Genomic DNA, 16,125 nt, shown 5'->3' with positions numbered 1-16,125 from the left:
GCTGCGCCGGACCCGCGCTAGACCAATCAACGTGAGGAAGGAAGCTCGGCTGATCATGGGCCCATACCTCTCCGTAGAAAAGGGTGTCTGGTCTTGGGTTGAAGTTCGCTGGTTGCAGGTTGCTAACAAGCTGAAGTCGACTGCAAGAGTGCCTAAACCGGGTAAGAGTTGCGGCCTTGCTCATGGAGGCTGCTGCGTGTGAGCAAAAGAGCCGGGAGACAATGAGAGAGAATGGGTGGGATATGGTAAAACCCGAGATGGGAACACAGACTATCTATGGGGCCAGGAAAGATTTGGCCTAACGGGTTGCAGGGGTGACTATTTGGGGCAGCTGAGGCCTAGAAAGGGGAGTGGGCATGCTGACTGTTGTATCAGCGGTTCACGGGGCTGGGACTTAGAAACTCAATGCAGGCGAGTCTTTGTGAATGTAGTTCTCAAGATGATGAACTGGGGACTTTCTGGGTCTAGAAAAGTCATCAGAATGTGCCCTTTTAGAACGTGCAGACACAAAAGTCACATGAGAAGGACCATTCCTGGATGAAACTTCCTTCAAAGAAAAGCTACAGGGATTTTGGAAATGTTGGATGCATAGAGCATTAAACAGAAATGTGTGCAGGGGGGGGGGTGGTGTTACCTGGAACTGTTCCAGAAATAATGGAGGTCCACGGTCAGCTACAGCAGTACCTCAACCATCACACATGCTTCCCTCAAGGCATAGAATATTAGTTTGGGGACATTAATGCCATAGCATCAGTTTCTCAAACTGACAAAGGCCAGAGAAACTTAACAGCATACTATAAATGTAATGTAGGCCGTTTACCTTCCTTCCTTGGAGCCATGAACCAGATTCAAAACTTTTGTATCCCATTCGACCACTCTGTTCCCTCTAGCAGCAATCCCCCATACCCAGCCCCTGGATTCTCTCAGTTCTGCCTTTGAAGTGTCTTTTCTTTTTTTCGGCTTCTTCCCAGCCCTTCATCAACATTATGAGCTGGATTTATCACCAAAGTCTCCCTGGCATGCAACTCCTCCTATCATACCCACACTGGTACACACCTCCTCATCCCTGGCTAACTCCCACCCAAGACACTGCTTTCATGACTGATAAACTCTTCCTGCATTGACCTTACCCAGCCCCATGAACTTTGAAAAAATACAATATTTTGATTAATTCTTTGAGAATTTTTGTCACAGATGTGTATAATTTTTTTGTCATTGTTTTGAGCTAGGGTCTCACTGTGTAGCCCCAGCTGTCCAGGAACTCCCTATATAGATCAGGCTGACCAGTCTCATGGAGATCCACCTGCCTCTGCCTCCTGACTGCTGGGATTAAAGTTGTGTGCCATCATGCCCAGCATTGCCAATGTATTTTGATCATATTCACAATCCATTCATCCCCTTAACTCCTTCCAGAGCTGCAAACCTCCCTGGCTTCACTGAACTTTTGCAGTTAGTGTTCTCACACAGTCTCTAGTAGCTTGTAGTCTTATGGTTTTATCCCAGTGTATGATGTGGGGTTATAGCTTGGCTTTTAATGGGGTCAAAGTTCCACCATAAACCAGATTTGAGTCTTCTGGCATGGCAACCATCACAGCCCACAAGCTCCTAGGAGTTTGTTCTTTGAGGTTCACTTTTCAGTATTTCAGTGCAATTCTGTTTTATGTGTGTGTAAGTATGTGATCAAATTGATGTACCAAAATTGCAATATTTTGACCATTTTTGTACTCTATTCCCACTGTAGGGCAAGGAAACCAACTCCACTCTAATATTCTCCTGCTGCAAAACTGAAACTGTGTATTAGTAGCCCTTTCCCATCCAACCACTGCCAACTACTACCAGATACCATCTACTCTCAGTTTCTGTGAGTTTAACTACCTCATGGTAGTGGAATCAGATAGTGCTTATTCTTTTGTGCCTGGCTCATTTCACTTAGCATGATACCTTCAGAGTACATTCAAGTTGTAACATGTGTCATAATTTTGTTCCTCTTTATGACTGCATAATATCCTACTGTATGGTTTAACTGAACTACATTTTATCAGTTCATCCATCAGTGGAAATTTGGGTTGCTTTTATCTTTTGACTCCAGTAAACAGTCCTACTTTGAAGATGAGTATGAGTATAGAAATGTCAGCTCCAGGGTTTATACTGTCAAATGAAACTGCTGGATCACATGGCAACTCTGTGAGGAACTGCCAAACTTCTACAGTGGATAAAACATTTTGCCATTAACCTCACATGAGTATGCCAGTTTTTCTATGACGTCAACAACACTTATTTGCTGTTTTCTGGCTTCTGATAGTAGCCCTCTTAATGGATGTGAGATGGTCTTACTGAGATTTTGATTGGCATTTCTCTAATGATTGGTAAATGTTGCATCAATTTCATGTGCTTGCTATCTGTTAAGTGTATCTTCTCTGAAGAAATGCTTGCTCATTCAGAGACGTTACTAATATGCATTTGAACACCTAGTGCATTTCAGATAGCAGGCAGGGGAAAGGGAATGCCAGTGGCATTTGACTAAGCATTAGACTAGTTCTGATACCACAAGACCTACAGACAGCAAAGCTATCCTCAGAATTCTTTGCTGACTCACAGTATTTACACAGTCTCAGATAACTGATGTAAAATTTGAGACAGTATAGGTTTAGTTTTGACAAGAAGCTGGTATGCTAACACCCATATGATCATCATTTGAGCACTGTGACTGCACTAGGGTGGAACATGTTACTTTTAATTCCTGTGTCCTCCTCTGAAAAGTGGGAGAGGGTATATGCTTTGACTAGTAGTATTGGTGGGGGGCAGCTGTGCTCTGTATTTCCAGACTGCACAGAACTCATCACCTACATCTTTGTAACACCCAACTACATAGGATGGTTTAAAATAATAGGGCTCTAAACCTGTGGGAAGCTTTCCCTCTCTGCAGCTCTCACAGAGATTTTCCATGACAAGGTCACTTAAAATCCCCATCACTGGAAGTTAATGTTGTTTGAAAGTGTCAGGCTGTGGAAATTGGATTGGAGCCACCATAAGACCCAGTCGGTGCTGGCTACCTGCTACTTCTTTCCCCAGTGGCATTCTCTGCATGTTCTTTCATGGGTAGCCCTCTATCATTTCTGGTACATCTTGCCATTTATACATATTGCATCAGTAAATATATTCTTTGTGTTTTCAACTTAGTATTGTAGATAAAAGAAGAGGGACATATATGATTAGGCTTTCACCTGGGCTGCACTTTTCTGTTTGGTAGCATCATTGCACATGGTTATGTCTGTCTCCCGTTGTGAACTGCTTGTTCGCCACCATTCTCCAGTAGCAAACCAAAGATTTTTTGGTATGACTAGTGAAGGAGGTTACTTATCTGGCTTCCTGTCCTGCCTCTAAGCCAAGTACTCTGTAAACTAAAGGGCCCATCATACCCTGGGAGAGCAGCCTCTAGCACAGGGATATGTACAGGGTACTTTGGCCTGTAGGTGTAGCTGTGACTCAGCTGTTTATGAACACTCACCCATAACAGCTAAAGATTCTTTGCTTCACATACTATTAATGTCTTTCTCTAATTATGTCTTTAGGAAGAAGAGTTGATTGCAAACAAGACTATAGTTTGATCCATAATGGAACAAGCAGTTGGTGGTGAGTCAAAGAGAAGCCAGGTCACAGGGACACATTTGACAAAAGTAAGTACTAGCATTAAAAAGTAGGGGAGGCCAGGCTGTGGTGGCACACGCCTTTAATCTTAGTACTTGGGAGGCAGAGGCAGGTGGGTCTCTGTGAGTTCAAGGTTAGCCTGCTCTACAGAGTGAGGTCCAGGACAGGCAGAGCTTTACAGGGAAACCCTGTCTAGAAAAACAAAACAAGCCGGGCGTTGGTGTTGCACGCCTTTAATCCCAGCACTCGGGAGGCAGAGGCAGGTGGATCTCTGTGAGTTCAAGGCCAGCCTGGTCTCCAGAGTGAGTGCCAGGATAGGCTCCAAAGCTACACAGAGAAACCCTGTCTCGAAAAACCAAAAAAAAAAAAAAAGAAAACAAAACAAAAAGTAGGGGAAAGCCAAACCATTAATATTACCTGTGCATTTTAAAATGTACTTAATCAATTTGTTCAGGCAATGCTGGTTGGTTATGTTTTTGTATATTATATACCTCTATTTAAGATATGCCAGTTACTTATTGTTGTATAGCAAAAAAATAATTAGAAAGCAAGGGTTTTAAAAAGCAGTAATTAGATCTGGAATAATGGCTCAGTGATTAAGATCACCAGCTGTTCTTGGAGAGGAGCCAGGTATAGCCGCCAGCACCTACATGGCAACTTACAACCATCTGTAACTCCAGTTCCCAGGTCTCCCCTTCTTCTGACTCCTGAGGGCACTGCATGCACATGGTACACAGACATACACACAGGCAAAACACTTACACACACAAAATAATAAGATAATTTTTTAAAGTAATAACATCTTTGCTCATTACTCTGGATCCAGTTGGGAGATTTTATGCTAGTCTTCCCTGGGCTTGTTCATGTACCTGAAAATATGCAGGCACGTGTGGCGTGCATGTTCCCAAGTACACTCATGCATGTGATGATAGTAAATGTTGGCTGTCAGCTAGACATGTTGCTTTACCTAGACTTCCTAGTGGAATGGTAGAAACCTTCCCAGATGGTGGCAGTAGCCCCTATGAACTAGTGTCTTGAGTCTCAGAAGAGACTCGAAGGAATTGTTACATCATCATTGTCAAGCCTTCTGGTGGTTCTTCACATAGATCAGGTCTTCAAGTTTATTGTGATGTAGTTCACTCTTGATAAACATCATACTTCCAAAATATGTCTATCACATATCAGTAAATTAGATATTCTTCAAGATGTTTCTGGGCCCATCAAATTAATCTAGTTTTGCTGTAGAACTCAAATAAGGCTTCATGTGGGCATCTTTGGTCAAAGACCTGTGCCCCAAAATCATAACTGCTAGTATCATCAACCTTTTTTTCTTTCTTTCTTTTTGGTTTTTGGTCTCTGTAGACCCAGCTGTCATGGAATTGTAGACCAGGCTGGCCTTGAACTCACAGAGATCTACCTGCTTCTGTCTGCTGCCAAAGTGCTGGGATTAAAGGCTTGTGCCACCACCACCCAACTTGTCAGTCTTCTTTAATGCTTTGGAATACGCCCTTTTTTCCACTAAGTGACTTCCTAAGAAATAAATGTCTAATGTAACGTACAAAGAAAGAACACTTTTAGTCTCATATGCATATTTTACATAGGACCGATCTGGGAAAAAAAAAAGTCATCCTGCTGAAGAAAAAGTAAAATCAGAAAGATTGGAGAAAACCCAGGAGCCCCAGGCATGCTCTTGAGATTAGATTACAATTGAATTAAATTATTTTGTGGTACTGGAAACTAAACATATAGCCTAACATATACGCTCTATCACTGAGCTGTATACTCCACTCCAAGTCCATTTTTCTCCCGTTGTTAACACTATTATATGCTCATTTATCCTTTTAGTGCATTCTGAAGTCTCATTACTTGCTTCCTATCTAAAATTTCATTTTTTATTACTACTTATTCTTTTTTTGTTTGCTATGGGCACAAAAAGTTAGTGACTGTTTCACATGGCCTCCTCACATAGCCTTAGACAAATGATTAAAGACATTAGCCTTTACATGTTTGACATCGCTGAGCAGAGGCTAGTTTGATTTCCACCACTATAAAACTCTACTGACAAGCCACTGGCTCAGTTCTCCCAATCAGTATCAGTATAATATATCAGTATAAGGAGGGAATCTATGTCATCCTATCCAAGAGTGGATTTATTTAAAATCTGGAAATGAGAGCTAGGCATGATGATATACACACCTTTAATTCCAGGACATGAGAGACAGAAGCAGACAGATATCTGTAGGTTCAATGCCAGCCTGGTCTACATAAGGAATTCCAGGACAGCCAGGGATACATATACCATGTTTCAATAAATAAGTAAATAAATGCATAAATACATAAACAAATACAAAATTCTGAGGGCTTTTTAAAAATGTGTGTGTGTGTGTATATATATATATATATATATATATATATATATATATATGTATGTCTGTACTTGTGTGGTTCATGCAAGTGAGTGTCCAGGTATACACACCCATATGTTTACCCAAAAGGAAGACATTTGGTATCTTTATTGCTCACTACCTTATTTCTTTTAGACAGTCTCTCACCATAATAATTATTTTTCTATTGCTGTGATAAAATACCATGACATAGGCAACTCATAGAATAAAGGGTTTATTTGGGTTTATGATTCCAGAGAGATAAAGATCCATTGCTATCACTGCAGGGATGCTTGGCAATAGGCAAACATGGTAGCAGAAGCAGCAAGCTCAGCATTTACATGTTGAATCACAAGCATGAAGCCAAGAGAGAGTACTGAGAATGACAGGAGACTTTGAAACTTCAAAGCCCACCCCTAGTGACATATTTTCAGCAATGCCATATCTCATAAACCTATCTAAACATCACCTTGGAAACAAGGTTTTTAAATTCAAGATTATAGGGGACATTCTTATTCAAACTACTAGTATACTCTGTAAACTAGAAGATTGCTGTTTTGCCTAATATGGCCTGACTTTTCACATTGGAGCTAAGGATTTGAACTCATGTCCTATCTTTGCATAATAGCAAGAACATTCAGGTTCCAGGTTAGGGACTAGACAGCAGGCGGGTAGGGTTTTTCTAAAAGAGTCTGAGAGGGAAATAAACTGGCTCACACATGCGTTCTTCTCCTGGCTCTTTATTTTTGAAAGATGGATGCTTCCCAATAAAGTTCTCTCTCAAAAGCTATCTTTAAGATTTCTCTGTAAAAAAAAAAAAAAAAAAAAAAAAAACTCTCTCCTCAGAAGTTCTTTCTCTAAACACTCTCTCTTAAAGTTCTCTTTAAAAATTCTTCCTAAAAATTCTCTTAAGTTTTTCCTAAAAAGTCTCCAAAAGTTCCTTCTTCTAAAAGTTCTCCTGAGGTCTCCCTATCCCATAAGGCTTCTAGCTTTTATATCCACAGGCATATTTAACAACTCTCTGACAATAGGGCATGCATATCTCTCAGAGCCAGGAAGGTGGTAAGATCTTGAGCAAAGCAGATGCCTCATGTCTGCCTCCTGGATTGACTTGCTAAACGTCCTGGCAAACTTAAGTCTCAGGGGGGATGTGACTTGCAACTCCTGCCGTTTATTCACTAAAGGAGGCTTCTCAGTGCTATATCAAAGGGAAAAACTAAGGCTATGTAGTGTGGATGCCCTGGTGAGAAGGAATTCCTTTCTCTGGGGCCTATTTGAGAATACAAAGCACCAAGTATATATTCTATATACAGCCAAATTCATAGTAACACATTCTGGAGTTGATACATGGAATATTAACTGCTACTTCTGTAATTAATGATGAAGGCTCCCAACAGCATAGCAAACACTCTTAACCACTAAGCCATTTCACCACCCCCTAAATTAATTTATTTAAAAGCAATTAGACTATGAGTCTTATGAAATCCTTGAACCTAGAGGTGCTAGAGAGCATCAGTGGAGAGCTCTGAGGACTGGCCAAACTTTTAATAAACCAAGAGTGATTCTAACTGCATACAATATGCCTATGCAACCTAGGTAGAAAGAGATGGAAGGAAGATATTGCTTGAGAGGCAGTTGGTGGGCAGTGATAAAGCTGCTCTTGTCTACAGATTATGAGAGCCATTTCACAATGGATACCCAGATTAAGAGAAAGGTAAATCTGCAGACAGTACCTGGCTCTCAGAAGCCCTGAGTATGTCACATACCTTAGTATGTCAATGTTTAAGGTACAAGACGGGAGGTTCATGGGCAGGTTAAGAGCATCTGATGCTCTTCCAGATCCAGGGTCAGTTTTCAGCATCCACATAGTGGCTCACAGCCATCTGTAACTCCAGTTCCAGAGGATTTGACATCCTCTTCTGGCCTCCATGGGTACTGCATGCAGGTGGTGCTCAAGCATACATGCCGGCAATATACCCATACATGTAAAATAGAGATAAATCTTTTTTAAATTACTAAAAAGATGGGAAGTTGGTTGCTTTATTTTGTAATAAGGAATAGAAGTTCTTTTTGATCTTGACTATCCACATAGCCAACCTTGACTGACTCTACAAGCTAGGGAAAGTGGGATGTGTCATCTCAGAGAAGCCCAGGTACAGCTTTGGAAAGACCCCAGAGAGGAGAGCTATTCTAGGCCTTCTTTAAGGACAGTGGTAGTGTGGTAGGTAATCTTCATTGGCAACATAACTAGATTTGTCATCACCTAGAAGACTTGTCTGTAAGGTTGTTTACAGATAGATTTAACTGACAAAGAAACACCTGCCTTAAATGTTGGTGGCAGCATCCAATGTGCTGGAATCCCAGACTGAATAAAAAGGTAAACAGAAAAGGCCAGCTGAGTGCCCCCCTCTGTGTGTGTGTATGTGTGTGTTTGTGTGTGTGTGTGTGTGTGTGTGTGTGTGTGTGTGTGTGTGTGTGTGTGTGGTGTGTGTATGTACCTCCCTCTCTTCTAACCAAGAATACAGTGTAGCCACCTGCCTCACCTGTTATCTTCCTACCATGATGGCCTTTATTCCTTAAACCATGAGCCAAAATAAATCCATCTTTCCTTAAGTTGCATCTGACAGATACTTTCTTAGAATGATGAGAAAAGGTTACTAATGCAAGTAGCCAGATTATTGAGCTGATGCCAACGAACATTTGCATTAATATCCTGGAGTTCTAATACTTATGCACCTGCATGTGGTATACTGTCCTTCTATTACCTCACTTCACATAGTTGCAATTTAACTAAGAAATTGGGTGCAGTGGGGAGGCTGGAATCTAAATACCACACCCAGTGCTGATTCATCAGTTCCGCCAAGTTCAGAGAAGGCAGAGCCTGAATGATGAATGACTACATGGTTCTGCATGGAGATACCAGCAGCTTAGCTCTTAATACCTGGGTGAAGCAGGAAGGGGTTATGTAGTTAGCCTGGAGCCGAAAGAGCTATCTCCTTGTGCACATGGAGGCAAAGAAAATCACTGTCCTGTGAGTTTGGAGACAGATGCTTTTATTACAAATTCTCAAATGGCTAGACTTTTTTCTGACCAGGGATTACCAATCAGGAGCAAGATGGCGTTGCCTTGGGTGTTTTTTGCTTGTTTAGATTGTCTAGTGTGATCATAGGAATTTTAATTCTCTTCCAATAAATATAAAACGTAGATTACATCAAATCTACCAGGCTAGCCTAGTGTCATTTGTTTTCTCTTCCTCCCTTGTTAAACCCAGGACAAGAGGTGACACTGGTGATCAGACACAATTATACCAAGCTTTTCCCTGACTCGGGCAGTTTCAGACAGACAGACATATGCATATGCTATTGCAATGGTTCATGACATGTGAGCATAACTTTAGTCTTCATACCTCTGATCCTCTTGCCATCCCTCTTTCCTCAGGCTAAGAAGTGCACGGTGATTGGAGGCTCTGGGTTCCTGGGGCAGCACATGGTGGAGCAGTTGCTGGCACGAGGCTATGCTGTCAATGTATTTGATATTCGCCAAGGGTTTGATAATCCACAGGTGCAGTTCTTTATAGGTGATCTCTGCAGCCAACAGGTAAGGGACCCACTCAGCCTCACTAATCTCGTACAGGACTACAAAGGGAAAACCAAGTGCTCATAGGTCAGGAACACTATAATTTGAAAAGAAATATATTTTGAAAAATGTGCAAGTTACAGGAAATAATTTCACATATCATGTTGTCACTATTCAGAATGAATGACTGTTGTTTGTGCTACGGGGACTTTATTGTATCGTAGGAGCATGAAACCAGCCATGTCCAGTAAGCAGACAAGGCTGTGTGCCAAGAAAATTTTACTAAAACATTTCATCAAACATATTATGGGTTGTAGCATGTCAACTGCTGCTTTATAGTATACAGACTCTTCTTGTCACATGCCATTCAGTGTTCTCCAGAGAGGCAATCCACAGTGGGAGAGAGACAGGCTGTGCACAGGGCAGGAAGGAGAGAAAGACTGAGATTGAATTCAAAGAATGTGATTGTGGGGGCAAGTGTGAAGTTATTGGGACAGGCAGGAAACTTGGGCAGAACTGACACGGTGCCTTGATTAGAACCCCTGCGTCTTATAGGAACCTGTTTTGTTCTTAAGGTCTTCTTTACCAAGAGTTTCAAGGATATTGTTCTTTTGTCTGAGCCAGCTAATTGTTGGTATTTCCCCCCAATCACTCCTAAACCAGTGCTGGATGCAGTCACTGAGTTGACTCAAAATCTCCTTCAGATTGTTTCCTCAGCACTGGTAAAAGCCTTCCCACACCTGTATCTGATTCCAAAGGTAGACCCTCCCAACACAGCATGTTCTGTAGTCACACTCAGCCTTTCATGTTCAGGCATGTACTGGTGGCAAGGTTCATTAACCAGATCAGGTGTTTGCCAGACAAATGTGATAAAGGGTCAGAGGAATAAGGCAGAGTTCTAACAGTGGATCCTGAATTCTGAGCTAAGGAAAGAAAGGTGGATATGATGCAGGTAAAGAACATGGCAGGGGAACACTTAAAAATAATCCCTTTGGCCAGACAATGGTGGCGCATGCCTCTAATCCCAGCACTCAGGAGGCAGAGGCAGACAGATCTCTGTGAGTTTGAGACCAGCCTGGTCTTCAAGAGCTAGTTCCAGGACAGCCTCCAAAGCCACAGAGAAATCCTGTCTCAAAAAAAATCCCTTTGCCTCAGCCTCCTAGTGCTGGAACTACAGGCAACTACCCCAGCTGCCAGCCAAAGAACCTCCACTCAGTACACTCTATTTAGTTCCTGGTTCTGCCTTCCAAACAACCAGATGGAAAGATGCTTACCAACTGAAAGGGGAAACTCAAAGTAGTTCAAGATCTACTGTATTAAGATATATTACATACCACTTTGGGAGATTTTATTTTTATTTTATGTGTGTGGGTGTTTTGCCTGTTAAGTGTGTCTGTGTACCAAATATATGCAGTGCCTACAAAGGCCAGAAGAGGGCATCAGGTCCTCTGGGACTGGAGTTACAGATGGTTGTGAGCCACGTTGTGGGTGCTGAGTATTGAACCCAGGTCCTCTGGAAGAACAACGGTGCTCTTAACTTCTCAGCCATCCTTCTAGCCCCACATACCACTTTTTAGAGTTGCCTCCATATCTTTTGGTATCTTTTGTAGCTGACATGAAGCCTTTAGTTCAGATTGTTATTCTCTGTAAGTCATCTATCTGGCTTTTCCACTCATGGCTTCAGGATTTTCTTTAAAATATCCAGGTCTCTGTTTTAGTTTTTTATTATATTCCCCCTGTATCTTTGCTTCTGTCATGTGTTTCTTCTCTTTCTTTATACTGTTATATAGATTCTCTCCTTTATATAACCTCTCATGACTATGTCGTCTTTACCCTCTCAGATTATTTTCTCTGTGCATAAGGGCATGGGCAAGTATACATGCTTATGGAGGCCAGAGGTTGGCATCAGGTCTCTTTCTAGTAGGTTTCCACCTCATTTTTGAAACAGGATCGCTAAACGTGGAGATCATGGACACATCTACACTGGCTAAGAAACTCCAGTTGTGTTTCTTTGGCAGATTTGGTTTGGTTTGTTGTTGTTGTGTTGTTTTATTTTTTGTAACATTGATCCTGGGAATCAAACTCAAACCCTATACTTGCACATCAAGCACTTTGCTAACTCAGCCATTCCTCAATGTGTTATCCCCCCCCCAATTATTTTGAAGCCAATATTCAACATATCTATCGGTCTATCTTTAAACCTTTCAGAATTTGTCTCTAAAATATAAAAAACATTTTTATTGAAAACATTACACAGTCACATCTCAGAGGCACCATTAATACCTGCATTCATTAACTGCTTCACAAGACTTCTGTGTAATTGTTTTTTCCAAATAAAGAGTTAAGTGCAATCAAGACTGTATTTGATTAAAATGTCTCTTAGTTCCCAAGATGCCTTAGTGTTGCTTAGCTTGTTCATTATCAGGAAGCATTTCCTGGGGTCCTGCTTTGTTAATTGCATTTCCATGGCACCTGCATGTGTCTGTGCCACCTGATGTTTCCTGTGAACTGGTAAATCTAGGACTGCATTGTCCAGTAAGGCAGCCACTGGACACATGACCATATAGCACTTCAGTTGAGATAAGTCTACAGTGAGAGGCACTTTAAAATACATATTGATACCAGTAAGTATCTCAACAATTTTATATTATGTCTATATTTTATATTAAATTTTATATTAAATCTAGAGTTTGATAGATTTATCCACATGCATATTTTGAGACAGGGTCTTGCTTTGTAGTCTAGACTAGCTTGGAACTCACTGTGTCAAGGATACTGGCCTCAAACTGACACTAATCCTTTTGCTTCCACCTCACAAATGCTGGGAATGCAAGTATGAGGCATCACACCCAATTTCATTTATTTCTATGGAAATAAAAACTTGATATGTGGTTCAGGTCACCCCATCTTGGTGCGTCATGACTGCAAATCCCTGTGCTACACACACACACACACACACACACACACACAGAGAGAGACAGAGAGACAGAGAGAGACAGAGACACAGAGAGAATAGATTTATTAGAGATACTAAATAGAAGGGTGAATGTTTTCATCTACATTTCCTAGTTCACAGCTCCTTCTCTAAGACTGGCTATAGAAACTTCAATTCATCTTTCTAAAGAAGAGTTTTATGCTCTTCTCCCTACCCAGTGTCAGAAGGGATCCATCCCTATACCTAGGAGGAAGGAATGCTACACAGAACAGCCAAGAATAATCTGACCAGGCAAGCCTTTCTGGGTTTGCTTATTTGCTTTGCTTATGCCTGTGCTTCAGTCATACTTGTATCATGAAGACTGAAGGCTGGTGCACCCAGGGTGGGTGTGGAATGTCCACACCACTCCCTTAACTCCTCACCTTGTACATCTCTTTACCTGTATCCTTTGGAATTCTTTTATAATGAGTCAGTAAATGTGTTTACCTAAATTCTGTCATGCACAAGTTAAACAAAACCATATAGGGAACCTGGGAGTATAGTAACTGTGGATGCATAAATTTTCTTATCTAGCACATTATTAAAGGAATCTATGTATCTATAGTTACTAAAAAGAAAATTTGGGTAGACAGAGATCTGTTTGGCAGAGGAATGTCAACTCAATAAATGTATAGGGTGTCCTCAAATGAGAATGTCACCATTTGCTGAGAAATGGTCCAGGACAGAACCAACAGTAGATGCTGTAACCAGTCCATGGAATTATCACCCCACAGATTTGGTAAGAATCTGGAAGCCATTACCTTCACTGAATGACCCAACTTGGCATTAACCAGAAGTATCGTGATAAGAACACACTAGCACTGATGGGGAATGCTTGCCAAAACTATTAAGCCTGAATGTAACCTCGAATGAACAGACAAATGCAAATTGAGCAGAAGTCCATAAATTAAACCTCCCTGATCCTGTAAAATATCACAGTGTTACACAAGCCAGAAAGCAAAATTTAGGGATTCCTCCAGATTAACAGAAATGGAAAAAACACAAGGTTCTTATATATGCATGTTCCATATTTGGATCTTAAACCCCCAAATAAAAATAGATATAAAAGATATTGTCAGAATGGTTAGGGAAGCTTAAATCTGAAGTAACTATTACTTAAAAGTAGATAGGAGATAAGGAGATGGCTCAGTCAGTAATAGCACGTGCTATAAAAGTAATTCAAATCTCACAAACCCACAAATAATAAAAAACTATACATGGTCATGAAAGCCAAGCATTAGAGAAGTGAAGATGAGTGAATTTCAGGAGCTCCTGAAACAACAAGTTGTCTTTTAAAGTGTAGGAGATGGAGACATACCGATCTCTGTGAGTTTGAAGGAAGCCTGGTCTACATAGCAAGTTCCAGGCCAGTCAGAGTTACATAGTTAGATACCTTCTCAAAAAAAAGGAGAGGGGAAGACATCTACATCCTCTTCTGGTCTCCAGATGTGTGTGCACACGCAAATTTAATTTTAAAAAGAATATCCTATTTGTTAGAATGTGCCTACTGTTCATCATTTGATAATTATTTGGGTAAAAGTCTATATGCCTAGAAGATGATACCTTACTCTCAAATGCTTTCCTAGCACTATAATGTTTGTATATTATGACATAAGATTTTATGGCATCTGGTGATTTTCTTTCTTCTGATAATAACCATAAATTATACCTAAAGCCTACTACTTTGTGGAGATTTGACACTATGGTGACATTTTGTCATTCTGTTCATTTAGCCCCTCAGATCTTTTTTCCTCAAGAATTAATCAGTTTATTCTCTATTTTCCACTTTCACTAACAACTCATATTCTTACTGATGACCAAATTGCCACCTCTTTGACTCAGTAGGGGTATCTGTATGTATGTTCTTTAATCTTAAGTCTTGGAGAGCCTCCTTCCTGATAAGATAAAACAAGGTCTTCTGATTCACTGAGTGAGTTAACTGTCCCAGATTTCCAGCCACCTGTTTGTCTTAGGAGATTCCTTCTAGAAGTAAGTGAAACTGACTCACTTTGTACATATTCCAGTTACTGCATTGTCTGGCTTCTCATACTCCCTTTTTATTCAGGACAAGATAATTAAATGAGACAATTAAAAGAAAATGTGGTTTTATCCCACCTGTTCCGTGTAGTTTGAGTCTTTTAAAAGAGTATGTTTCTGTGTTGCTTATATAATTATAAAAAGCCAAAAGACCTACAGGCCAAAGATGACAGAGAATGTGAGAAGGCTGTTGACCTCCCCTAGGCTGGAATGATTCTTTTGTGTTTGTGTGCTTTTCCAGGACCTGTACCCAGCTCTGAAAGGTGTAAGCACAGTTTTCCACTGTGCATCACCACCACCATCCAGTAACAACAAGGAACTCTTTTATAGAGTGAATTTCATTGGCACCAAGAATGTCATTGAAACCTGCAAAAAGGCTGGGGTTCAGGTAAGGGGAATGCTGCAGTGACTAGTATCAGGAGTACATGCTTTCTTTTTCAGAGGGAAGGGATTTGGAGTGGTTCCTGTTACTGTCTTCCTGGGCTTATCCAGGGTTGGCTCTTTCATGTTGAGAAGATACTAAAAATTAGCCCCTAGGTACCAGTTGATATCACACAGGGCCATTTGGGGTTAAACTCTTCCAATACAGAAAGACCATCTGAGTGCTCAGATAGGCTAAGGCTTATTGTTCTTTGCTCAAAGAGCTATGAAATTTAGACATTGCTTATTTTCTCTGTTGAAACAGCATGTACATAATGTTTCCAGTGTGCTTTTTAACCACTGTAACCCTTTTTCAAGTGTGCATTCAGTGATAGTAACCATATTCACTTCATTGTTCAACCATTATCACTGTCCTATAGCTACATAGTAAGCAGAAATTCTGCATTCTTTTGCCCTTCCCTAGGTCCTGGCAGCCACTATTCACTAGTCTATCTCTTTTATTTCTTTGGAAAGCGCACATGAATGCATTCAAACAGTTTTTATCCTTTTGTGGTGTGGGTAACTTACCACAATGTCTGTAACATTTGTCTACATTGTAGAATTACCTTCATTTTTTAAGAATTATACTCCTCATTTATCGATGGAGAGAGACTGAGGAACATCTCCAACATAGACCTCTAACCTGCACATGCATACACACACACACACACACACACACAGAAGAGAGAGAGAGAGAGAGAGAGAGAGAGAGAGAGAGAGAGAGAGAGAATAAATATAACTATTTTGTTTATTTATTCACCGATCAATAGACATTTGTGTTGCTTTTGCCTTTAGACTGCTATGAATTAATTATACTTCTGTAAATGGAGACTACAAATACCTACCTCAGTCCTCGCTTTTGTTTTTTTCCTTTTGATTTTTCAAGACAGGGTTTCTCTATGAAACAGTTCTGGCTATCTTGGAACTAGCTCTTGTAGACCAGGCTGATCTTGAACTCACAGAGAACCACCTGCCTCTGCCCCTCTGCCTCTGCCTCTGCCTCTGCTTCTGCCTCTGCCTCGCGGCATCTGCCTCTCTTGCCTCTGCCTCTCTGCCTCGTGCCTCTCTGCCCTCGCCCTTCTGCCG

General features: G+C 40.9%; 1 protein-coding gene across 2 annotated transcripts; it reads left to right on the top strand.

The window, feature by feature from the left end:
• Positions 1–16: 16 nt before the first annotated feature.
• LOC100768776 (sterol-4-alpha-carboxylate 3-dehydrogenase, decarboxylating) lies at positions 17–15,043 on the top strand. Of its 2 annotated transcripts, XM_027432222.2 has the most exons (5): positions 17–161; positions 1,742–1,861; positions 3,573–3,677; positions 9,471–9,629; positions 14,861–15,043. In XM_027432222.2, exons 3-5 carry the CDS (start codon positions 3,615–3,617, stop codon positions 15,026–15,028), a joined length of 390 nt encoding a protein of 129 aa, XP_027288023.1. In that variant the 5' UTR covers positions 17–161; positions 1,742–1,861; positions 3,573–3,614; the 3' UTR covers positions 15,029–15,043. The 2 variants fall into 2 exon arrangements, with proteins under 2 accessions (XP_027288023.1, XP_027288024.1); XM_027432223.2 differs by lacking the exon at positions 1,742–1,861 and having other exon boundaries at positions 34–161.
• The last annotated feature ends 1,082 nt before the right edge of the window (positions 15,044–16,125 follow it).

Source organism: Cricetulus griseus, chromosome X (genome assembly GCF_003668045.3).
Source record: "Cricetulus griseus strain 17A/GY chromosome X, alternate assembly CriGri-PICRH-1.0, whole genome shotgun sequence".
Taxonomy (NCBI): domain Eukaryota; kingdom Metazoa; phylum Chordata; class Mammalia; order Rodentia; family Cricetidae; genus Cricetulus; species Cricetulus griseus.
Note: the sequence above shows the minus strand (reverse complement) of the source record. Positions and strands in the feature narration are given on the sequence as shown.